This window comes from Amphiura filiformis, chromosome 6 (genome assembly GCF_039555335.1).
Source record: "Amphiura filiformis chromosome 6, Afil_fr2py, whole genome shotgun sequence".
In the NCBI taxonomy this organism is placed as follows: domain Eukaryota; kingdom Metazoa; phylum Echinodermata; class Ophiuroidea; order Amphilepidida; family Amphiuridae; genus Amphiura; species Amphiura filiformis.
The window spans coordinates 54777953-54803700 of record NC_092633.1 but is presented as its reverse complement, the minus strand read 5'-3'; the positions used below and the strand labels follow the sequence as shown (position 1 = coordinate 54803700).

General features: G+C 36.3%; 1 protein-coding gene across 1 annotated transcript in view; it reads right to left on the bottom strand.

Annotated features, from left to right (window-relative positions):
- The window catches only part of LOC140154618 (uncharacterized), a 48826-nt gene that overhangs the window by 3637 nt on the left and 19441 nt on the right, over positions 1–25748 (bottom strand). The window contains 9 exon segments of the mRNA XM_072177186.1: positions 658–814; positions 5093–5552; positions 6374–6492; positions 7287–7400; positions 12834–12956; positions 13582–13749; positions 14461–14581; positions 15165–16486; positions 18523–18648. Of these exon segments, the coding sequence (XP_072033287.1) occupies positions 658–814; positions 5093–5552; positions 6374–6492; positions 7287–7400; positions 12834–12956; positions 13582–13749; positions 14461–14581; positions 15165–16486; positions 18523–18648 (2710 nt within the window).

The window sequence follows — 25748 nt, the reverse complement described above, 5'->3', positions numbered from 1 at the left end:
TATTTTTTATGTTTGGTTAATCTGGAGAAGATTTATTATAATCTGACCATCAATATCCCCCTTTCTGACTGCAGAAATATTGGCAAGTATCATATTGATTGATACAAGCTGTCCTCATTTTATTTAAATATATCTGCATATTGAAAAAAAAACCCAACCAAAAACACCCTAACCCACCCACTACCCCACCACATCCTTATCCCACTACCCAAAACACCCTACCCCCACTACCCACTACCCCACCTCACCCATTACCCCCAAATACCCATACCCCACTAACCTATACTCCACCAACCCTTACTCTACCACTCCACTGATGGATACACACCATAGTGATCACTAAGTCTCCCTCTGAGCTTTGTTCAGGCAAGACGAAAATCTAGATCTTGCTTTATAGAGTCTCTATCCATGTCACAGTTCCATTATTTAGATGATTATTCCAATTTTCTGCTCCCTTCTCGTCATCTTATTTTGCTTTGCTTCTTTACGTGAATTATCTCTCTTACATGAATGGGTAACAGTCTCCGGGTTATTTTCTTTTCATAATGAAATTTGTTTTTCTCATGAGAGATCAATGTATTGTTTGTTACAATTATCTTGTTTGTATTTTCTTCCTGTTGCTCATTTAGATAATCTCTGATCTGACTTCATTCTTACCATTTGCTCTTCAATAGTGGCTGGTTCCTGTGATTTTCTGACTACTGTTTGTTTGGTCTCATTCTTCACAAGTTGGTATAATGAAGGAGCCATAGTGATTGGGCGCTTAGACCATAGGTAGGTGTCAACTCTCTCTAACATGGCATGGCTTAAGTTACTGGAAAAAAACATGGTCAATAATATCAGTCAATTTGAAATAATGATGTAGTGTTTGTCTCACAGCACATACAGATGACACTAGTATATCTAAAGTTTGCAGCTAACTTCACTTTAATTAGAGAATAAATGATATGAATGTAGTTTTTACTATCCTTAAGGAGTTAAATATTGTATAGTTTATTATCATTCTTAGTCAGTTAAATCTGTTGAGTTGTTTTTCTTTGTTTGAATACATCTGTATACAGTGTTCGAAATATGCCTCAAAAAGTTACAGGCCAGCTGGGCTTGACCTTAAAAAGTTACCGGCCAGCCGGGCCGGCAACTAGATGCCAGTCAGAAAAGTTACCGGCCAGGCCAAAAAGTTACAGGCCAATGGCTGGCTGACCGGCCCTATTTCGAACGCTGTCTGTATAGTCAGTGGCATGTCCTTTGTGAATGGAGACATAATATGCTGTGCTCTGTATTCTGTCCCCATTCACAAAAGACATACCACTGCCAATACAGGTGTCTTCAAGCAAACAACATCAACTCAACAGTTTAAACATCTTAAAACTGCCAATTTGCAACTTTACGCTTATTTCCTGGGAGCATGTCACATAATTTATATGTTTACAAACTAGACCACCCCACTGAATAAGAATTGCATTTGTTAGGTCCCATAATGTGACAGATTCATGTTTCAGTATAATAAATTTGTGCAAATGACCCATCTAAAACATACTGGGAATACCATTATATCTCAGATATGACATTTTTAAACATAGTTGAATATATCACTTTTTGTACAACTTAAAAGTTCTTCAGAATTTTGAACATCAATCATAAATATATTCTAAACAGTTCATTGGTTGATTGCCATTCAGTATTTGTATGTGGTCATTTTCACGGTAAAGGGTGTAACTTTGGATTTTTAACATTTTAATCAGTAGTGTTCTAATAAAGCCACAGAATTCCATGATTTTTGGCCACATAAGTCATCTAGTTAGCAGCTACCTTGGGTAGCATATTCAGCTTTGGGAGTTACTGCGTTCAGTTTTAGCAGGCTTAAATGTACTTAATATTGCCATTTTGAAAAACTATAAAAAACAGTAACATTTTTGTAAAACCCTGTGTTTTCTTCAGTTAGTTCATGGATAATTTTTCTTATCCTGAAAGTACAGTCATATGTTCAGTAAACACTGCCACATTAGATTTGATTGTGAACAGCCCTGTATTTTTGAGAACCGGACTTCGATATTTGTCGTTTCGGAGGCTTCATTTTCCGTTAACAATTGTTAACAAACTTTGTGGGTGTAGCTTTGCTTCATAATTCTTGGTTATTTCTTCACTTCTTCTTGATTCATAACAGTTGTTATCTTAAGGGGGTTCGAAACGATGTTTCTGGAAAACAGAAACTAAATTTAGAACCATTTGAATAGATTGAATAAGTTAAGCTAAATACACTGAGCAAAACAGTTTTTGTTTGAAGGAAATTGGACATACGGTTGTCAAGATATACATGTTTTTAGTTTCTTTGTATTCTATTGTTTTTGCCAATATATTGATGAAGTTAATAAGGAAAATTGGTAAAATGTGCTCATGAATATTCATGTTTGCCAATATTATACCAATATCTTATGAATAAACCTTCATACTACTTTTCTTTTATATGATTTTGACATGAAACTTTGCCAATGTGTTTCTATGGCCTAAAACATTAACATGTGATTTTCCCGCACATCTAATTTGCATATTTGCATAATTAATTAGCATTATACTTAAGGCTAATTAATTATGCAAATATGCAAATTAGATGGGCGGAAAAATCACATGTTAAAGGTTTTGGTCATAGAGACACATTGGCAAAGTGTCAGGTCAAAATTCTTGAAGGTAAAAGTAGTATGAAGGTTTATTCATAAAATATTGGCAAAATATTGGCAAAAATTAATATTAATGAGCACATTTCCCTCATTAACTTCATCAATATATTGACAAAAACAATAGAATACAACGAATCTTTCAACAGCAATATCTCAAAAATCGTTTGTCCGATTTGGTTCAAATTTTAGAATTAAGATTATTTTGCATATCTCTCTGCAACAAGTCTATTTTAATCTCAATCAGAGCAACTTGATTTTGCCTTTCGTACCACCTTAACTTGAAATGGGTAACATAAATTAGTCGATTTGCAAGCTTTTAAAATTTTTATAAAATCTTGACTTCAAAGAGCCGTTTTTCCGTTAACGTTTTTGAAGCCTCCGAAACAAACTGTTCAGCAAGCTTGTGCAAATATAAATAAAAGAGCTCATCCAATCTATTTATCAAAATGTAGCAAAGTAGATCCTCAAGTCACATGTTTTTAAATCGTGGAGATATATATCACCGTTTGAAAATGGGACCCAATACAAACTTTCCGTTAACAACTGAAGCCTCCGAAACAAATGAAGCCTCCGAAACAACAATAAGATTAATTATCATCTATGCATATCTAAATTGTTGTGTTTCATACTGATATCTGCATTGTAATTATTACTTGATATGTGCAGAATGTCATAAATTAAAAAAATTTTGACATTATGGTTAATGTTTGAAAAATATACTGATACCCAAAAAGCCTGTTTCGGAGGCTTCACATGCAAAAAACACCATACTTAACAAATGGGTGAAAAACTAACATGTGATAAATCTACAATATCTGCCGCATAGAATCATTGATTCAATATACACAAGAAAATAACAGCTTAGATGATCCCAACACTGTTGTTTTCAAAAACTACTTCTGCAATGTTTAACAATTGTTAACATGAAGCCTCTGAAACAAAAAAAAATGACTTGCTGTGATAATTTAATTTTTGTCACAACTGAAATTCAATACTTAGAAGCAAAGCATGAAAATTGGTAATTGTGATATTTTTTACCTATTTTTTATGTCAACTTGTAGTGGTTAGCCAAATATTTTACTTTTATGATCACCTGTGTTGTTAACTGAAGCCTCCGAAACACAAATCGCTTGAATTGCCAATTCTAAAAAATAACTCCAATTTCTGTGAAACTTGGCTGGGAGGTTCCTTTCATCAAGTAGTATTTGTACATGAAGTTAGACATTCAAATATTTTAGGAACCCAATTAAAACTTAAAAAATATGTTTAAGGTTTGGAAATTTCCATTGTAAATGACACTTGATGTTAAAAATTTTCAAAACTGCAATTACAAACATAGCAAAACATGGTATAAAATTTAACTTATATCTGTTGACTTATTTTGGAATGGGATTTCACATGTATTCCAGCTTTCATGTCATCATTTTCTGAGGTTATGTAAAATACATTTTTTCTTAGATTTTAACCAAAATGTTATGGAAATGTCAAATTTTTTATTAGAAATCAAAAGGTTTAAGCCTTGAAACATTATTTTACTGGAATTTAAGTTGCTTCTATGCATGATTTCAGTAAACAGAAACATATTTAAGTGGTTTGAAATTTTGACCCAAAAAATCAAAAGTTACACCCTTTACTGTGAAAATGACCATGTACAATTAATGAACACAGTTTGCAGTTTTTACCATCTCAACAATGCTTCATGCCATGCAATGGGCTATTTCATTTGAAATCCGCACAACCCCTGTGGAAGATTTTGGAAATATCTTACCCAGGGGGAGTATGAATTTTAAACACATTCGATAGTTCCATTTGAAATTCACCCTCCCTCAGGGGCAGATTCAAGTTGAATCTCTCTCAGAGAGTGTGTGAAATTCAAATGGAGCTGCCTAATGTGTTCATTCCATTTGAAATTCATACTCCCACTGTGGAAGATATTTCCAAAATCTTCCACAGGGGTAGTGTGGATTTTAAATGGAATAGCCCAATACGCCATGATCCTTAATGCCGGGCCTTAATGCCTTAGCCAGACGTAATACGCATGCCATGCATGTGCATGGGAAGCGGCTATGCGTGGCCTCTTACAATTGGCAATGGACTATTCCAATTCAAATCCATATAACCCCTATGGATGACACAACCTATAATCTTCCACACAGGGAGTGTGAATTTCAAATGGGTTACCTGAATGAGTGACTCCATTTGAATTATACACCCACTGTGTGGGAGATTAAGGATATGTCTTCCACAGGGGGTGTATGGATTTCAACTGGAATAGCTTAATTTAGTTGCGGCTGACAAGAGTATAAAAGAAGACATCTAAACTCCCAATGAAAGATGGATTGTTACATTTCACCTCTATATTTTTCAACCATCATACACAGTTTATATTTTGTATAACGTCAATATACAATAATTACCTCTGACCCTTTTCCAGTAAGGCTGATGCAATACAGGCTTGATGGAACTGTTTAGAAAGAGCTCCTTCAGGTACCTTGGCCTCTCTTAGTAACTCTACACCTACTTGAGCACCAACATTTCTGACCAATAGTACAGCTATACTCTCCCATGTGATAGTAGGCAGCCAATCAGAAACCTCCTCTGATGCAGTCATTGCACTGGTGAGCCAATCCGGATTGTGTGCTGATTCTGACCAATCACATTCAGGTTCTTCGGGAGTTAGACACACACCACCCGGCCAATCAGATGACTTGTTTGATTTTGATTTGCTTGACTGTGAATTCAGTTTTGGCCATATGATGCAGTTACAATCCACACAGTGCAATTGTTCAATGTTCTTTTTGACCGATGGACAAGGTATAAGTCTCGATGTGTTTGCCAAAACTATCTTCCACTCTTCAAGATTTTTGACCTTGATTACTGCAAAGTAAATTATGATTTAAATTTGTAATTATGATTCATAATTTTGCAAGTAATATTGCATATAATTTTGTGCTATTTATTTATGCACAAGATTGAAACTTTCTGAAGCTGCAATACACACCATAAGCCAATACACTAGCTACACACCAAGTTGGATGAAAAACTAATCTGTAAATGAGCTACTTGATGATGACACATAGCATGAGCAATATTTGCCCCCAACACAATCTAAATACCAAGTTAGATGAAAACTGTTCATTGTTTTCTATACAAAGTTAACCTTTTTTGCTATTCACCAGCGAAGTATAACATGTAAGCCGATTATCACTATGTCAACTGGATCACACATTTGGAGTCCTGAACCATGATCAAAATGATCACCATACATGTACAAAGTCTATGGCATGCATCATCATTCCAATAGGTGCATGATCAGTTACCATGGAGTTACATAACCAGTTCACTGGCAAATCATCCAAAAAAAACCCACAAATATGCAAATGAGCTACTTTTAAAATAGGTGCTTTTGATGATAAGCAGTAATTGCCACAACACTACCTACATACACATCAAGTCCCTGAAAATCGGTCATTGCTTTGTAGTAAAGAAAATATCAGAAAAGTAATTTTTAATGTTTGTGACGAAAGAATGAACTAACAATGTATTTAATGAGCTGCTAATCACACAAATAATATTCCACAAAGATCACGCAACGATACTGCTTAAATATGAGTAAAAGTTTGGCTATATAACATAAGATATTTCATAAATGAATCATGATTTTGAAGCAGCATCTGTTACCCAGTCAGTACTCTTACCACAGTTTTGGTTTTCTGATGTTGATAGCACACTTATATCTGCAAGCTGAACAGCAAGTTTCAATGCCTTAGGTCTCTCATTCAATTCCTGTAACAGCATCAGAACTGCATGCCAGTGCCTGGTATAAAATATAACAATTATTGCTTAAGATATGATTTTAATACATTATCTCACTATACAATACAATATCTTACTATGTCATGATAGTTTCTGATGGGTTCAGCTAAGGTCAACAACACATTTCATTAGGCAAAAACAAACCCCAGTGTGTCTCAAAGTTTCAGAAGGCATTAATATCCAGAATGTATTTTCCCTCATTTTTATTGCCTGAGTCAAATAGAAATCATCAAAATTTCACTGTTTTCTGCTAAAAATTAAGTTTTATCGAAAGAATAGTCTCTAATTAAACTCCTAGCCAGGGATATACATAGGAAAACTGCCATCGGATATCAACGCTTGCACAGTATTTTTTGTGGGACATGAATGCACATCAGACATATCGAATTGCATTTTTGATTTTTGGAAATCAATATAAAACACATTTTATGGCAAATTATTATAAATTGATATTTTATTTAACAATCAGATATTTTTACAGAAGCTACCCATTTTTTCCCCAAAAGACCTCAATTTTTTTTAAGGTCTTTTGGGGAAAAATGTTTATCTTTAATACGAAAAATCTAAATTATTTGATATCAGAAGAACATTCTTCTTATTCAGAATGCAATTTGATGTGGCTGATGTGCTCTCAGGTGGATAACTGACCCCTTAAGATAACAAATGGCAGAAGATCCAGTATTATTTTTCAGGGATGTTAAAACAATCAACCGACCGACTGACCCTCTCAATTTTCCCCATCATAAAGGCAACACAAATAGTTTTGACCTAATAAGTATTTTGTGTTATACATACCCATATTTCTGTGAATATTGCAACATTTGCTGTTTGACCTCCAGTGATGAATTCAGTCTCAGCATCCTATGGATCAAGTCTTCACTGTGCCAGTCTTTATCATGTGAGCCGGGTCTGAAAATCACATGGAAACTTGCATTCAGTTTATTTGAACAAACAAACAAGAGTTAGAGGTTGAAAACACATGCTAAAAATAGTGCCTAAGTTTCTGATACAAAATGTATATGACAAAAATATACCTAGAGACTGGACTTAAAAGCTAGGCAATGTGGATAATCATCCTTTCTTGGAAATGATGACAAAAACTGGACTGAAAATAAATCAAATTTGCACAAATTTAGGCAACAAAAAACAAACCTTGAAATAAGTGTACACTTGGATATTCTCATGTCTGTATAAGAGTCTAGATATGGAATAACCCTGTGCTTAAGGTTAAACAAAGTGTTGAAGGGCTTTACCTCCAGAAAAAATATATTATTACCTTATACGTAAGAAAATATGTCTACTTATCATGTGAAATAAAAAATCCGGAAAAAATGTGTGAAAATGTGTTTTTAGCCTATTTTTTTAGCTCTTGTCAAGCACTATTATTCGATTTGTTTACAAGCGCCAAGCAACTGTCGTCAAGGAGAGTGATTGACATCTTTATTATTAGAGAAGAATGGAATCTGTATAGTTCATGAATATTCATGTAGTATTTATACAACCTGTATCCCAGCCATTTTTGCTTAGCTATCATAATCGCTCATATAAGACGCCCATATGATCCATGGTGTTAAACTGATATTCATTAACTTTATATCTCTCGATCTTTGCGATCCGAAATATTGAATTTCAACTTTAGGCACATCTCTAGCAAGATAATTAAATACCTGTCACAAATAGAGGTCTTGAAATGTTACTTGCAACGTTAAAAATGTGAATAGAGAACAAATCGGGTTCAAACATGCTTCAAAAATATAGGTAATTGTCAACGCCTACTACCAGAATAGCCGGAAGAGGGCAGACTTCATAAGGGAGTGTTCATAATATATTTTAGTGGGGACAAAGAATTTAGAACTTATTTCGGAAATGTCCTGGGTTTTTGGTTTTTTTTTTTTTTATTTTATCTTCCTGTTCGGGTGTTTCGGTTGGCACATTTTCGGGGCATTTTCATGCACTTCACAGGAGTTTTTTCGTGGCTTCTCTGTAGCTGTCGTGTCTTTTTCCCCACGTACAGGGTATAAATAATAAATGAATAATAATATATGAAAAAAGAATCTGGAACTTCAACGTCAAAAACAAAACAAAAACAAGACAAACTGTACCCTGCTAAAAATATCAACCCCTATCCTCTCTGAGAATAAAAATAAATAATAAGACTCCAACCTCACCTGCAAAAAAAATATTTTTTCGGGGGCCGGATAATTTGGGATAAGTTCGGGCCTATTTTATTATGACAATTTTCAAAATCTATAAGGTGAAATGTGTCGGGGATGTGCGGCAGATTTGGGGTGCATTTTCAGCCATTTAGTTTAGACTCTGTTGTATTTTTAGCCATGATTTTATTGACCCTCAGTGTCATGAAAATTAGGTTTAAGAAGGGTATTTTTCAATAATTTTCTCGAAAAAGTAAAAATTTGCGATTTTTCAGTCCAAAAGTTGATACAATTTTGGGTCTGTTTTATTCAAATTTGGTTTAAAATCGCATCCTTACCCAACTTGAGAAGGGTTCCCCCGGGGTGTGTGCAAATGTGCAATTTATAGGCCTACACTCATCATTAGTAAGCCTAAAATCAAAGTGTTAATACCATTAACACTACCATGGCCCGTTTTGTCGTGATGACTGGCTTCCAAAATGTAGGCCTATTTTAAATTATAAATCTGGTCCCGCTTAGAGGTGTGTTTTTACCCATGGAGGTCTCTCCTCGGGTTCGTGGATGTGCCACAGTTTTGGGGTAGGCCTACCTTTTCAACGACTATGATGGGTGGGTTTACAGCGAAGACCAACTTTTGGGCGCATTTTGGCAAAAGTGCCCTTAAAAAAGCGTCAAATTAGGCCAAATGTGGGTGACTTTGATCCCATGGTACAAATGTTTTGAAGAGACCACCCGAGGTGTTTTTATAAAAAAATGGTCGGGCCTGCTAAAAACCTCCCGAATCAAGCATGCATGGGTAGGCATACCAAAATGCCTTGAGACCCCCCCAACCCAGCGCCGGGACCTCCATGACATGATATTCTCCGCGAGTCCACCAGAAAATATAAAATATAACATTTTGATAGGCCTACTAGGCCTATATTTGTCTGTAAACCTTTCTTGTAGTTGTAGGCTACCGCGTATGTCTACCGTGATGACAGTAGCGTAGCTGCCGGGGGGGGGGGCACTTGCAAAAATTGCCCATTTGGGCTCCCGCCCCCCTAGTGCAAGGAAAAAAAGGGGGAAGAGGGGGGGAAGAGGAAAAAAGAGAGGGTGAGAGGAGGGGCAGAGAGATGGGGAATCCAAACGATATGCAATACAGCTCAATAGGCTTACCATATATTATTTATCAATAAGCCTGGCAAAAATTGTCTATTTGGGCCCCCGCCCCCAGTGGGAAAATTTGGTGGATTTGGGCCCCGCCCCATAGGGCCTACAGTCTTGCCCCTCCTGGAAAAAATCCCAGCTACGCCGCTGCGTGATGATCATCGGTTGCAAAGTTGCGGAAGTTCATTCATAAATTTCCCATTTCCACTCGACAACAACAGGCCAGCACGCAGCGCGCCGTAGCTACTCCCCGAGCTAATCAGCGACATGTGCGTTTCTCTTTCAACAGAAAATATGTGACCATGTGACTGACACGATGTAGGCCTACGCTTCAAATAATTATGCTCTCGGCGTCGAAACTATGATAATGGAAAATATTTATAATGAACACTCCCTTATTTAGCCACACCTCTGTTCCTTTCTCGGGTTGCCTGGTATATATCAGCAAAATCCTACACCTATCGCCTTCCCTTGGTAAAATCCTGATAAAAACTCGTGATATTGAAATTGAATTTCAGCGCCAGTTCTTCCTGGGGGGGGCGGCATTTCCCCCAATCTTTTTTCTTTCCCACTCAGTTTTTAGGCAAAATCCCCACAATTATGTAATTTTCCACTTTTTATGCAATTTAGTGCAATGATTTCCAAGTGCCCCGCCTCAAATTCACTTCCCCATGCCCCGAAAAAATTCTGGTTCCGCCACTCACGGGTATGGCCATAGCTAGGGGCTTTCCCACCCCACCCCAGTTGCCCTTGGTTATGCTGGACGTATGAGAAATTTAGAGCTTGTTCAATTCCACCAATTTTAGAAATTTTAAAGGTATATACAGTGTCACTAGCCTATTAAAACGGATCACAGTCAAATAAAATATCGTGAGGCCTAATAATTTTACCACTGGCATTTATTGAGCTGCTCACTTCTTGAAAATTATATGGTTTAATATTGATATTATACAATTGAGCTCCTTGTCAAGCTCCTCAGTACACATAGGAGAGTGACTAACTGAGCTCCCGCTATTTTCAGAAATGAAGGCCTGGCCTATTAAATGAATAATTAGGATTGAGGCAGCCTTTTGTTTCATTTTACAGAACTTTTTTTTAATCCCCCAAAATTAGTGGTTTTTTTTTTTTTTTGGGGAGTAGGCTTTTAAAACGAAATTCAAATTTGGCAATATTTTCCATTGCTTAACGAATTGATCTGCGTGAAAATGCCTAAACATGTGGCCAGAGCGGGATGAGTGGTATAAAAATCTTAACTTGTGAGAAAGGACGTGGCCTATGGGGTTGTATGAGGCTGTGGATCACGAAATGCCCCTTTAATGTGTGCTAGGTAAAGTCATTCTTCCTCCCTTTCGACTTGCCAAAATTTATTCCCTCCCCGGCCCGGCTTGCCAAAAATTGCTTTCTCGAAAGGCTGTGCAATCAGTACCGGTATTAGCCTACTAATTAGGCCTATAAGCCAAAATTTCCAAGCGACTCGCTAAAATCGCTTGCCTCCCGTCTCGCCAGCCAAAAATCGCTTGTCCGCACCCCCTGGACTGCCAAATGTTTGTGGCCCCTCCCCCTTGGCCTGCCAAAAATGCCCCCCCCCTTTGCATATGCCTAGGCCTATATGCCAATTTTTTGGGGATCCCCAATTTCCATACCCATACCTTAAATGGATTTCTAAATATCTACCTGTTGCAAGCGCAGCAAGCATGAAAATGTGCACATTTTTTTTCGCAAGCCTAACTACCCCCCCCACATTTTCCCTCCCATGCACCAGGTTCATTGGCGCTAGATTTTAAGCTAGAAAATACCTAAATATTTTAAAATCCAAACTCGGCAACACCAGGCGGCAACACCACAAATAGAGCCCGTCGTACATGTCGCACGTAAACAGCGTGTGTAAAAAAAAAAAATGAGAGTGCCACTTTTGTCCAAAAAATTTCGAATTTTGGCCTTGAGCAGCGACAATCAGAGGTAAGAAAAACACAGTATGACGCAGCTTGAAATATAGAATCACTATATCAATTTTGAAGTTTGTACTTCAAAGCACAAGTCAAACGAGGTGAAATGGTTCTAAAAAATATTGATTTCGCTGTATCTTTTATCGCGAAACTAGACAATTTGACAGCAGCGAGTCGGAAAAATAGCAAATATCTCAATTTTCTGCTATCGAAATAAAAATTTAAATAGCACCTGCATATAGAAGAGGGTTTATAGAAATAATGTAGGTCAGAATTTTGTCTATGAAATCGCACGGAATTATTATTACTGGTTACAAAACGACATACAAGTGGAGGCCATTTTACTTCAAATTCGCCAACATGTAAGCTTACTAAAACAAATCGAGACAAGCAATATCAAGAATGAATATGCACATTCTTTTATTGACTTGTTTGTAATGGGCGTCGTAGTTCCCATCAAAATCGACACTTACACTGAGAAATTATGGCCGTGTTCCCAAAAAATCTTGATGCTCCGGATATTGAAAAAAAATTGAAATGTTTGAAAAGTACATTTCTTTTTGAGCCAAGTGGAAAATTCAAGCATAATAATAACCCTTACACTTTCAGCTTTTAGACGTAGTTTATGCGTTTTCTCTCTCGATATTTATTTCCAGAAATAGATAATTTTAAAGGGGGCTACATGCAGTCTCATTCTGGATCGATCATTACAAAGTTTAGTATAACCTTAATGGGTTATTCCAGTTGAAATCCATATACCCCCTATGAAAGACATGACCTTAATCTCCCACAAAGGGAGTGTCACCCATTGAGGTAGGTAACCTCACTTGAAATTCCCTGTGTGGAAGATTAAGGTCATGTCTTCCATCTAGGATGTAAAGTGTGCTGAGGCATGTGGCTCAACATCACTGCACCTTTTTTTTATATGGATTTCACTAGGAATAGCCTCATGCTGTGGTACATCTGCCATGCTGGGTTGTCAAGCTTGGGACCAAAATAGAGTACCTCACACATTCATCAGCAAAAGCCTGAAATCAAATAATTGATGCATTTAACATCGAGCTTTACAAATGTCTGTGCCTAAATCACTAGCTTACCTTGGCATTTCTGTGCATGTGCAGAAGAGATCTCCTTTAGGTGGCACCTTGTGAGATAGGGCAAACTGGAATAGTTGAAGTCTCATCTTTTCTTCTTTGCAGATGCTCTGGAATAGTGCATCCCTGTAATGTATACAATTATGAAATACAGCCAAATAAAAGAATATGTACCAAAGCTGACATATGTGTTCATATTTTCCATGAAATGGATCATATATAATTAGCAACAACAACTGACGAGTGCAATATAGATTGAAAAATCAGTTCACATATATACAAAATATCAGTTTCTACATGAACCATGTGCCCTGGCCTCCAATTGAAAATGTCAACAATTTTACTTGAAAATTGCCCAAAACAGTCAGTGCATCCTCAATCAGTCCTGGTGCCCTCCCCCCTAAAAATAAAAAGACTCACACTTCACTTCTGCTAGGAATTTTGCAGTGTTATAATGACTTCAGTCATTGATTTGGACTCGAGTCCCATTTTCTGGCAACTTGGCTTGACTCAAGTCAGGAACCCAAAATGAATTGGCTCAAGTCACCACTGACAATGACTTCACTTGATTCAAGTTACCACTGAAAATGACTTGACTTGAGTGACCCCTGAAAATGACTTAACTTGCCTTGCACTTGACCTTTATGACTTGACTCAATTCATAATAATAGCAACAATCATAAATTTGTTAAATATGACGATGATGTCTCAGAAAATGAGATTAATTCTAGGTTATAAACTTGCAGTTTACCTCTTTGATGCAGGTGTTATATCCAAGATGCCTGAGACATACGTCAAGAAATCAGCAGCTGGGTTGTCATTCCTAGCAGTGATTATGTCCAGTACTTCCCATGGCTTAAGTTTACTGTGAGTCATTATCATGTACTTCACTCCACCTTCACAGGATTTCTCATAGATTCTGTAGATGTTTAAAAAAAGAAAAATAATATGTGACCGTCCACTATATATGGGGTGTAATGTTGGCCATTTCACTCTTTGAGATATTGAACAGGCAAAAATATTCTCCTACTAATATAAGAGCTTTACAATGATATATTACATGTCCCTGTGCTTGTTTGAAAGGGAGCAAAAAAAATGCATTGGAAAATTCTTTGTTTTGTATTACTTTTTAAGATGTTCAATGAACCATATCTCAGATCTTGTCTTGCCGACATTACGGCTCTTTGTGGTGGATGGTCACATATCGACTGCTCAGTGCCAGAAGTGAGTAAGTGCGATAGCTGCCATGTGTACCTGCCATGTGTAGATGATTACAATATACTGTGTGTAAATTGCCAAATGTTCACAGGGCAGCTATTGCACTTACCCACTTCTGGCACTGATCAATCCATATGTGAGTCACCTGATTGGCAGACTCATTCCCACATTTTACCCTATCAAAATTCACCTTTGGCATCTAAAGAAACCTCTTTATTTTTTTATCATAATCCCATAACCATTTTATATTTCATTACGACAGAATAAGTGATAGCCCCATCTCCACATAGTTTCACAAATTTTCATCAATATTTAGTCATTTGACCTCAGATGACCCCTGACAACCACGGAATGACCTTGTGGAATTTGTGAATTTGAGTTGTCATTGCTGACTCGGATCTAGGGGGATTACCTTGTTGCAAAGCAAAGTTCTAGTCCAGGACACTTCTGAGCCACTGTTTTCAGGTGATCAATGCCTACATCTGCAGCAGCCTCTTCAATCTTCCTCAACTGTGCATGCCCCTTGTATTTCTCTACAATTGAGTGATAAGTTATGAAGTATTAATTATTTTCTTAAATTTCAAGTCTTTTGTTTTTCCAAATGATATTGTTGTTTTTCTGCAAGGGTGAAGAATCCGCATCAGCTACCTTAACATCATATAGCCGTTTATACTAAATAATAATCCCCATTGAATATATAAGTTACAAAGGCATATCTGGTGATGCAACACTCAATTACGCAGCTACCTTAACATCTTATAAGCTGTTTATCTAAATAATAAGCTTTCTCAATCTCCATTGAATATATAAGTTACAAAGGCATATCTGGCATATGATGCAGCGTGAAAAATCTAAACAAGTAGACTTTGGAACTGAGGAATATCCCAAGGTCCAAATTAATTATTATTAGATGCCCGACATATAGCTGATGCAAAAATATTACTTACATTTTCCCTCTGAACAACATCAAACAGGCTAAAATGGACTCACCGCTAACGACCAATTAGAGCAGCGCATTTAGGTTCTCACAAAATCTAAATTTGGATCAATTTTGAGGTGCCCTGATTTAGAAAATCATTGATTGTCCCTGAAAGTTTGATACAGATAAGTATTTACCTATTAAGCAACTGATTAAAGCCTCAAAAGAACACTTCCTCTGGCCTTCCCTAACACCCAGCACATTACGAAGTTTCATCACATCAAAGAAATGGAAATACTCCTTGATGAATTCAGCTGCTACTATGTCCTGATCTGTTTCCATGGCAACCGAGGAGGGTTCTTCTTCTTGGATATCACTTTCTGGTTGCTCACTTTGGTTGGATTGCTGTAGATGTTTTGGTACATAGAAAGGACTTCCTAACTGGATCTCACTATTTCTAACATCACACTGTCCTTCAACCTCTGACTCAGATTGGCCAACTTCAAAAATAGGCTTAGTCTGTAACCTACTGCTCTCATCGTCCTTCAAAAGATCCCTTTGTCCAACATCCTGTTTCAGATCTCCATAAACACCCATTTCAAAACACATGACAACCAATTCCCCAATTTCTTGGTGAATTTCAGAAGGCAAAGAGAATGGGTCTTCAATGCAATATATTTGCCTCTCATGCACTTCATTTTGGTGTGAAGGAAAACACAATGAAGCAAGTTCGGCATCACTGTGCGACCTGGCAGGCTCACTCTGTATACTATGCCTACTGTCTTGAACAGGTGCATCAGCATCACTTTTAGTCACATCACAATCACTTGCTATACTTATGTTATCTCTTTCTGGAATCAAATCTGGTACAGACTCCATTTTCAAATCATCCTCTTCATCATCACATATGTCTTCAGTCTCTTCTTTAGACGTCACTTGTTCTTTAACGTCTCTCCTCCTTTCATCAAAGATCTCCATAGAATGAGCACCTGTTCCTAATTTCTCTAAAAATCCCAAGAAACTTTGATTAGATGAAGATGATGTCTGTGCAACCTGTTCTTTACTTGCATCCACCACAGTTGCACTCATTCGGACAGTTGTATTCACAGACGTTGTCGTGGTAACAGCTGCTGTTTCTACAGAACCTGCTTTCTCATCTATATCTTTCCGAGTTTCAGACATGACACTTTCAGTAGCAGATGGCTCTTCTGAACCAACAGACTCCGCTTTAGATGACTGCTCTTGTGTGGACTCCGTATCATTTTGAGCTTGGTCCACAATATCTGATTGTTCTGAGGAAGAAGCTGGAAGTTCTGAGGAAGAAGCTGGAAGTTGTGAGGAAGAATCTGGTACATTTGGCATCTTATCATCTGATGGTGAGGTATCTTCACTTGGAGGTAGTTGATGTTGTTCTGTATAGATCTGATGGACAGCAGCATGGAGATATTGTACCCATTCCTTTAGGATCTTCCTGGAAGCATTTGGACTGTATAGGACAGCTGGATCTTCTAATCTGGACCTGAGGAAGGGAAAAGATGATATAATATTTACTGTAAATGGGGGCTGTTTAATTAACTTCTATTTTACAAATTCTCACAAACCCAGTGTATTTTATACTAAACCAAGCAGTGTACTGAGTTAGTACTCCAGAACAAAATTGACTGTTATTTCTCCAAAACTTTTCATTAAAACGGAATAAAACATTTCCTAATTTTATATGATACCTTAAAATCCTTAGACAGGATTAAAATGCTTTGTTTTAAATAGAATTCATGCAGTTATTGCTTGGGAAGTACATTGTAGTGGTATAATTTGTGACAATCATCTAAAAAGTGATTTTTCCCCTGTTTATCAAGGGCTACATGAGAGAATATACAACCTTGATTTTTGCAGGGTATGTTAGTTTATTAAAAAGTACATTATAATCCTGTAAAATTCAGAATTTTGACAAACTTGAGGGCGTCGTCTGAGCAAAATGCTACATCTGTCAATAAATAGCATAGCAGATACTATCATCTTTTCATGGACAGATGTTTTTTGTGATTTCTAACACAGAAGACCTTTGTGTGTGTTGATATTTTAAGTGAAATTTATGCTTTGCCAATCATATGACAAAATTTCATATTTGTGTGTTGACAAATTTGCGATATAGCCTTTATTTGTGAAATTTGCAAAAATTATACCTTAGCGAAAATTACCACTTTATACAGCACTGCACTGTATTTTAATATGGGAGAGAACATTTTTGAATCATCTACTCATATTTGAATGTTTTGAATCATCTGCTACAGTAGCTGCTTAGCTGGAATGAACTAAGCAGATTCTATTTTTTCACTTTATGTTTCATAAGAAATATCCACTTTCATGCAAACAAGAAATGAAAAAAATAAATAGCACACTATTTTTCACATCTAAATACACGTTTGACTAATATACAATGCATTTTTGATTCATTAAAGCAACAATACATGGTAAGATTTTTTTCCAGCCTGATTTTTTGGCATATTTGTAATGTTTACACATGTCTCAATTTACACATAAATGGAATCAGCCAAATTTGTTGTATTTGTCAGATCAACAAAACAATTCTGACATAACTCCATGTTAAATGGCCAAAATAGCCAGTGAAATTTCTTTTACATTAAACTTAAAATGGACAGAAACCTTTCCTGACAGTTATTACTACTATTATTTCAGCATTTTGAGTAAAGAATAACAAAATTAAAATCTGATGTCAATTTGTACATTACGGCTTTAACTGGCACAATTTGGGTCAATTTCTCATGTCAACAAATAGATTACTCATATCCCTTTCTACTTACGCTGTGATTTAATTTTGTTGAGAGATGAAGGAAATTCAATGATACATCAAATTATGAGTATGATATGAATTGACATTTATTACCAGTTGATAATACATGATGCTAAACCGTGTGATTTTAAAAACCCACCTGACTTTTAGGGATGAAGGCTGGAGAATGCATTCCAAATTTAGTCCAAGCAACAGATATAATGAACCGTCTTTCATGAAAGTGATAATTCTTGAATCCCATGTCCTAGTGTTTCTTGATGTAAATTGCCTAATTTTGCCAATTTGGACATTGTTTGCATAAAACCAAAAACATGTATTTCAAGTTGAAAACCTTTAACTCCAAATTGACTAGAGACCATTTTTGTTTATATCTGTACATTTCAGATAGGTCAAACCATACTTTTTCTGCATTGTTATGATCAAAGCAACACTTTAGCATGATTTATAACAAGATCTGAGCAATTTTAAAAACTGACCCCTGTATAACCTCAACTCTTTTCTGAGCAAGGTGCATTTTTGCCACTAAAGTTTTTCACATTCTTTGAGGTCAGTCTTGTGATATTAAAGCTTATTCTGGACATTCATCAAAAAAGTTCACAGGATTTCTCTTGCTTCTTGACTATCCTGAAAATGTAAGTTCTCTTTCCTTACCTTGCAGCACTAGTTGCAGCAACTAAGGCTCTAGCAGCAGGGTGCACTTTCTGTTCTTTTCCAACCTGCACTAGAGACTGAAGACGTTCTACCGTTTTCGATCATCCTCCGGAAAGTACAAGTTAAACGTAGGAGATGACACTGAGTGATGTAACTCCTCTTTGGAGTCCATCTTGTTAAGGAGGAAGGACTTGGCATTGGTCAAGGTGGAAGAAAGACTGTAGAAAAATAAAATATTATGCAAATATCTATTAAAGGTGTAAAATTCAGCACATTAAAGGAGTATTTTGTGAACCTAGCATACTCTTTTTATGGTATGTTAAATGTTTCAGTAGATATCCATGAGAAAAGCTTATTCCCTAAATTTATTCCAATTTTGCGTTTGAGATTTATGCATGATTAGACGTATTACATGGCACCGTAGGCCACTGTGTTGTAATTTTGTTCTTTTTAACAGATTTGACAATATTTTTGCCAAGCAAATGAATCTACAAGAAATTTTTGTGCATAAACATTATGAAGTCAGAGTTTTCTGATGGTTTACCATATCACGTCCAAGCTCACATTAGGCGCCCCATTCTTTTTTAAAGGAATTTTTATTTTTAGAAAAGTGTGTGTGTGTGGTGGGGGGGGGGTTGAAACTGTTGATCACAAAATGCCCCTTTAAAGCAATACTAGCGGGATACCCACGTTTCGCGCAGATAAGTAAATGGGAGCGTTCACTACAACAGGAAGAATTACTGAACAGGTAGAATCATTGAAAAGGTACATTTTATTTATCTAAATCTGTCTCTTCTTACATTTCCTTTTTTTTCTACTTTTTTTCTCAGCATTTTTTCTACATGGGGCTATTTTGTTCCCAGTTTAAAAAATATTTGCTGCTTAGCTTGTGATTTTCCGTTTCCATTTTAGGCCCTATTTACTTATTTAACCCCGTTCCCATTATTTTCTAAATCTGTTCTAGTACATTTCACTTTTAGCTTCTTTTTTTACATGATGCTTGTGATTTCCCGTTTCCATGTTTTTTATTTAATTCTGTTCTCATTATTTTAGCTTCTTTTTTATTTCCTGATTAGTTTCTCAGTCCTTCTGTTTTCATTCCCGTTTCATTTAGTTACTTTAACCCGTTGGCCTAATTACTCGTACCTTTTTTGTCCTCATTTTACTTTCATTTTCATTATAGTACCGCTTCATGTTGTTTATACAACACACATCTTTTCCCGTATTTATTACGTCCTCACGCCCTTTATCATAATCCCGTGAACCGTCCATGTACCTTTTTGTCCTTTATTTGTCCTTCTTTCCGTATTCATGTACACTGGTCTCTGGCTCGCAAGTCCCGTTTTACCCATATTTTCACTGTTTTTGCAGTCAATTCTTGACCGATTTCAACCAAATAAAGTCCAGTCCATTTCCCGTATATTCCTCGATCTCCTGTATGAATTTGGCGACATTTGGTTCCAAACTGACGGAGCCTTTCGATCTTCATACATATATACAACATTAGCCAAATTATAGTAAGATTGTAACATTCTGGGAGATACTGAAGGGATGATACAGCCAAACAAAATTGTTTTGCTTGCCCAAGATCGCAAAAAGTTGGAGAAAGCTTGTAGTCGTCTGCTCCACAGCCGACTGATGATTATAATGATGTATTTCATATTTAAAGCCGGGCAGGGGGGCACTCAGTATAAATGACCTACCGGGATGTGCCACAAACATGGGTCTTATTTGCGGTCATTTGGTATATCAATGACTCCTTTTTCTAGACCTATTTTGGTATATGGATGGGTTCTTTTTTTCAAAAGTTTCAAATTTATTTTGGAAAATAGCTAAATTTTGCCTCACTTGCTTATATAATATCCAGAAATTTGAGGGAATATTTGTTAAATTTGACCAAATTTTGTTAACTTTTAGTATATTGATGATGGGTCCAAATTTCTTGAAAAATTGGTAGATCGATGGGTCCACTTTCAAATTCTCAGTGGCACACCACTACCAAAACCAAAATTGAGTCACCTAAAGTTGAACCAATCTTAACAATGCTTGCAAATTATGTACAACAAGTTGAGTGCACAAATTCTAAAATTAAGAAATATAATTATTTGAACAATGCTTCCTTCTTCTTACCATGTATTACCCATATGGAGTTATGGATCCTTGCAACCAGAATAAATGCCTATTACAAAAGTGTGTTTCAAAACTATATTCCAGCTGTCCACAAATTTACACAATGACTGCAAAATGTCTCCAGATTAATCCTGTGAAGTTAAGAAACTGTATATCTTTCCATCCATAGAATTGTTTCATCTCCGCTACACGTACACCATCCATTCACAAACCTCATCAAATTACTATGAAAGAAACTTCCTAAGAATCAAATCTCATTTCTAGAGTACCTTACAGATCAATGGTCAATACATTACTGAATGTGAACTTAGTACTCTGGTGATGATACATTACAAAGTCATGAATGATTCGTACTTAAAAATGCTTATTTCTTGAAGGACCCAATTTCATATGCATGTACTAACTCACACACTCAGAACACAAGTTGCATGTCTGCATTAACCATTTCAATTCATTTTGCACTTGTGTACGAGTTATGACACCCAGAATACACATTACTAATCATACATTCCATACAAGTGTAGACTTTGTCTTTTGGAGTTGAGAGTGTAATGTCTCATCATGATTAAATCAAGCTAGCTTCCTCTCTGTGCTATTCCCATAAGATTTGCGTCTTCCTGTCACCATTATTGGTTGTCATTGATGATGAGCTTACACAGATCTCGAGCTGTACCACACCTCAGTTTATCATAGTAAGCAAGTAGATTACTCACATAGAATCAAACCTCTTACCATGTCAAGGAGTGCAACAAACCACCAAATCTACCAGAATGATTGTGATTAATTAGATCTGGTCAACCAGAAAAACTCACTTTTCAGTTAGATGGAAAAAACAATGTTGTGGCAATGGCCTTAAGGTGGTACGAAAGGCAAAATCAAGTTGCTCTGATTGAGATTAAAATAGACTTGTTGCAGAGAGATATGCAAAATAATCTTAATTCTAAAATTTGAGCCAAATCGGACAAACGGTTTTTGAGATATTGCTGTTGAAAGATTCTTTGTATTCTATTGTTTTTGCCAATATATTGATGAAGTTAATGAAGAAAATTTACAAAATGTGCTCATTAATATTAATTTTTGCCAATATTTTCCCAATATTTTATGAATAAACCTTCATATTACTTTTACCTTTAAGAATTTTGACCTGAAACTTTGCCAATGTGTCTCTATTACCTAAACCTTTAACATGTGATTTTCCCGCAAATCTAATTTGCATATTTGCATAATTAATTAGCCTTAAGTATAATGCTAATTAATTATGCAAATATGCAAATTAGATGGGCGGAAAATCACATGGTAATGTTTTAGGCCATAGAAACACATTGGCAAAGTTTCATGTCAAAATCATATAAAATAAAAGTAGTATGAAGGTTTATTCATAAGATATTGGTATAATATTCATTGCACATTTTGCCAATTTTCCTCATTAACTTCATCAATATATTGGCAAAAACAATAGAATACAAAGAAACTAAAAACATGCATATCTTGACAACCGTATGTCTGATTTCCTTCAAACAAAAACTATTTTGCTCAGTGTATTTAGCTTAACTTATTCAATATATTCAAATGGTTCTAAATTCAGTTTCTGTTTTCCAGAAACATCGTTTCGAACCCCCTTAAGCTGGGTGGATAACCCTAGTGGATGACCTAGGATCATCTGAGGTTACCAGAAACGTTAATTTTTTGTATACATATGCTAACATTTTATCTAAAAAGAAAGGTCCCTAATTTGGAGAAAAAGTACTCCCATAATGTAGGTTACACTTTTTAGATTTTCAAATATTCACAGATTTTGTGTTGCAATACATACTATGAAACCTTAAGTGATGTGACCCCCTCAGTTCTCTCCAAAATCAAACTTCTAAATACTCAGAGCTAAAACCACCTTCCTCAATACGCAAACTTTACAGTTGACATAGCAGAAACTAATTTACGATAACTTAGGTGGCCTGTCCAGTATCGAAAATTTATGCTTTTTGGGTCAAACACACATTTTTTTCTGCCAGGTTGACCCAAAACGCTTTAAAAAAAGGATGTAGTGCAAACCTATACACTTTCCATAAATATTTCCCTTATTCAACCCTAACAGGGACCATGCTTTTTTGCTATCGGAACGATCACCGACCTCATGCCACTGGGGAATCGCTTGCCCGGCCAGGGATTTGGTGGGCATTTTTGACTTAGGGTGATTGCGCACCCTAAAATTTGTTAGGGTTATTACATAGGCCTTATAATGAAAAATACGTCTTAATTAACCCCAACACGGACCATGCATTTTTTGCTATCGGAAGGCAGAGAAGGAACGAAAAAGGAGAGAAGATACGCAGTGGTTTTCCTTTATATTTGTAGTGTTAATGTTTTTAAGGACACAACAATAGCGACTAGGTTATAGTCGCAAGTCTGAGAACCACTAATAGTCATAGTCAGGTAAACTTAGTCTGCTCCAAACTTTGAAAATTGTGTGAACTTCTTATAATATGCATTGATTTTTCAGTACTCCAGGGTATGCAAATAAAGCAAGCTTTACAAAGAGTCAGTGAAACAATCACTCACCTTATACAAGGAAGGAAGGAAAATATATTAAAGATAAACACAACGACATGATTGATGAAGTTGGAAATCAGGCTTAATGTAGCTGTCAAATGCAATCATCAATAGCTAATAAAGGCTGGCACACCACATCATGAGTCAATACAGAGAGAGGGAAAGAGGAAGTCTATGTACTCTCCCAATACTATACTGTAACTTTAAAGCACCTTGCCCTTATACATTGTTATACTCTAATAACTTGAAGCACTAGACAGCCCTGATCCTAACATACCAGTATACATAGCTCACATGAAAACGGAACCTATTGAAATTAAATTCAGCCAAATAGATTACACATCTGGTTCCAGTTTCCAACTGTCAAGAAAATAACGGATATTGAGAGGTTTTGATATTGAGGGGATGAAGACATATGTGACGTGTCATAAAGGAGACACTTGGGCAGGATCGTAAAAGGAGAAATAGCCAAAAATCTGCCCGGGTGTGATTTTTTCACAATTTGGGTTTGTTGTGAATTTGTGATGTTATTAATGTTTAAAATATTGCCTGATAGTTTCAGACCGGAATATCACTGGCATCTTGTATTTTTTGAGACATTTGTCAAGGTAATTCTTACTCTCAACATTGTCAATAATATTTTTAAAGGCCGATATCTCAATTTCCAATTTTATAATACCATAACTTACGAAATCAATATCTTCGCTTAGGAATGTCCAATTTCATTGGGGAAAACGATATTGAGGAGCAAAATATCTCTTTATTTAAGATATGTAAAAACCTCAAAATTGATTACCTGCCCAAAAGTGCCTCCTTTTGACATGACACGTCACATATAGGCCATGGGAAATTAAGGGGACATGGCACAGTGTGCACGATTCAGAAACATTTTGCTTTGTTTTCTGCTGAAACTTTTAAAGTTTGCATGATTTAGATCATTTTAAAATGCTTGCAGTAAGAGAATAAAATGTATTAATAGATTTATGTGGTTCATGATTAAGTTGGGCCCCACAACAAAGCCATATGAAGTTATTAATATTCATAAATGTGAAAATAACATGACACAAACAACTTAACAGCACAAGAGTTGATAACACTGGACAACAATGATTTTGCTACTGGGGTAAACGTATAGCCTATGTTCTAGACTAAATCGAGCATGCCGATTCCGAGTCTGAAGTCAGAATGCGTCCATCATGTCAGGATTTTAAGATACATGTATATGCAAGGCCTATCAGCAAATTGGCTTACAATGAGTCTAAACATGTGCTTCTTGTATTATCACCTTGATTTCTATCCACCTAATAAGGGTGATGTAAGTGATGAGCATGGTGAAAGGTTCCATCAGACATTTAAGTGATGGAAACTAGGTATCAAGGACGGCTTAACCCATGGCGTATGTATTTAATAGTGTCTTTAAGGGCTTGGATAGCAACGTATAAAACTGTGCTTCTTGTATTCTCACCTTGATTTCTATCCACCTAATAAGGGTGATGTAAGTGATGAGCATGGTGAAAGGTTCCATCAGACATTTAAGTGATGGAAACTAGGTATCAAGGACGGTTTAACCCAAACATGATGACAGATATATTTTATAATGTCTTTTTATATAGCATTCTCAGTATAAAAAAATTCTGACTTCATATTTGAAATCAGCACATGGAATTTCCTCAGTAACAAATAAAAAGTTTTCATTTGTTGTCCAGTATAATACTCCATCATGGAATAATCATGAATAATGTCAGGTAAAATAGGTCATTAATATTCCAAAATATGCCCATTAAACAGCACAAGAGGTTTACAGTAAATAACATGCCTATGTTCAAAATGCTAATGTTTTTACCTCACTTAACCCTAACCGCCTAAGGGCTTTTTGGCGACGGGAAGGGAAAGAAGGAAAGAATAAAGTCATAATAAATGACAGATATATTTTATAATGTCTTTTTATATAGCATTCTCAGTATAAAAAAATTCTGACTTCATATTTGAAATCAGCACATGGAATTTCCTCAGTAACAAATAAAAAGTTTTCATTTGTTGTCCAGTATAATACTCTATCATGGAATAATCATGAATAATGTCAGGTAAAATAGGTCATTAATATTCCAAAATATGCCCATTAAACAGCACAAGAGGTTTACAGTAAATAACATGCCTATGTTCAAAATGCTAATGTTTTTACCTCACTTAACCCTAACCGCCTAAGGGCTTTTTGGCGACGGGAAGGGAAAGAAGGAAAGAATAAAGAGAGAAAAGAAGGAAGAAGTTGTTTGCTCTGGGTGGGATTCGAACCGAGACCCTCGCATGCCAAGCACTCGGTCGGCGACACTTTGCCACGGGTCTTGGGCTTCGCTGGCCAGCGAAACCGTGCCTATATATCACTTAGGGCGATTAGCGTAATCACACCACGTGGGATGCATGCACGAACAGCGCATATATCAAGTAGTATTTTGTAGTATTCAGGAGGGTTAGGGTTAAGGAAGCCTATACTGAATTTCGATAGTGGTAACCTAACCCTAACCGCCTAAGGGCTTTTTGGCGACGGGAAGGGAAAGAAGGAAAGAATAAAGAGAGAAAAGAAGGAAAGAAGTTGTTTGCTCTGGGTGGGATTCGAACCCGAGACCCCTCGCATGCCAAGCAC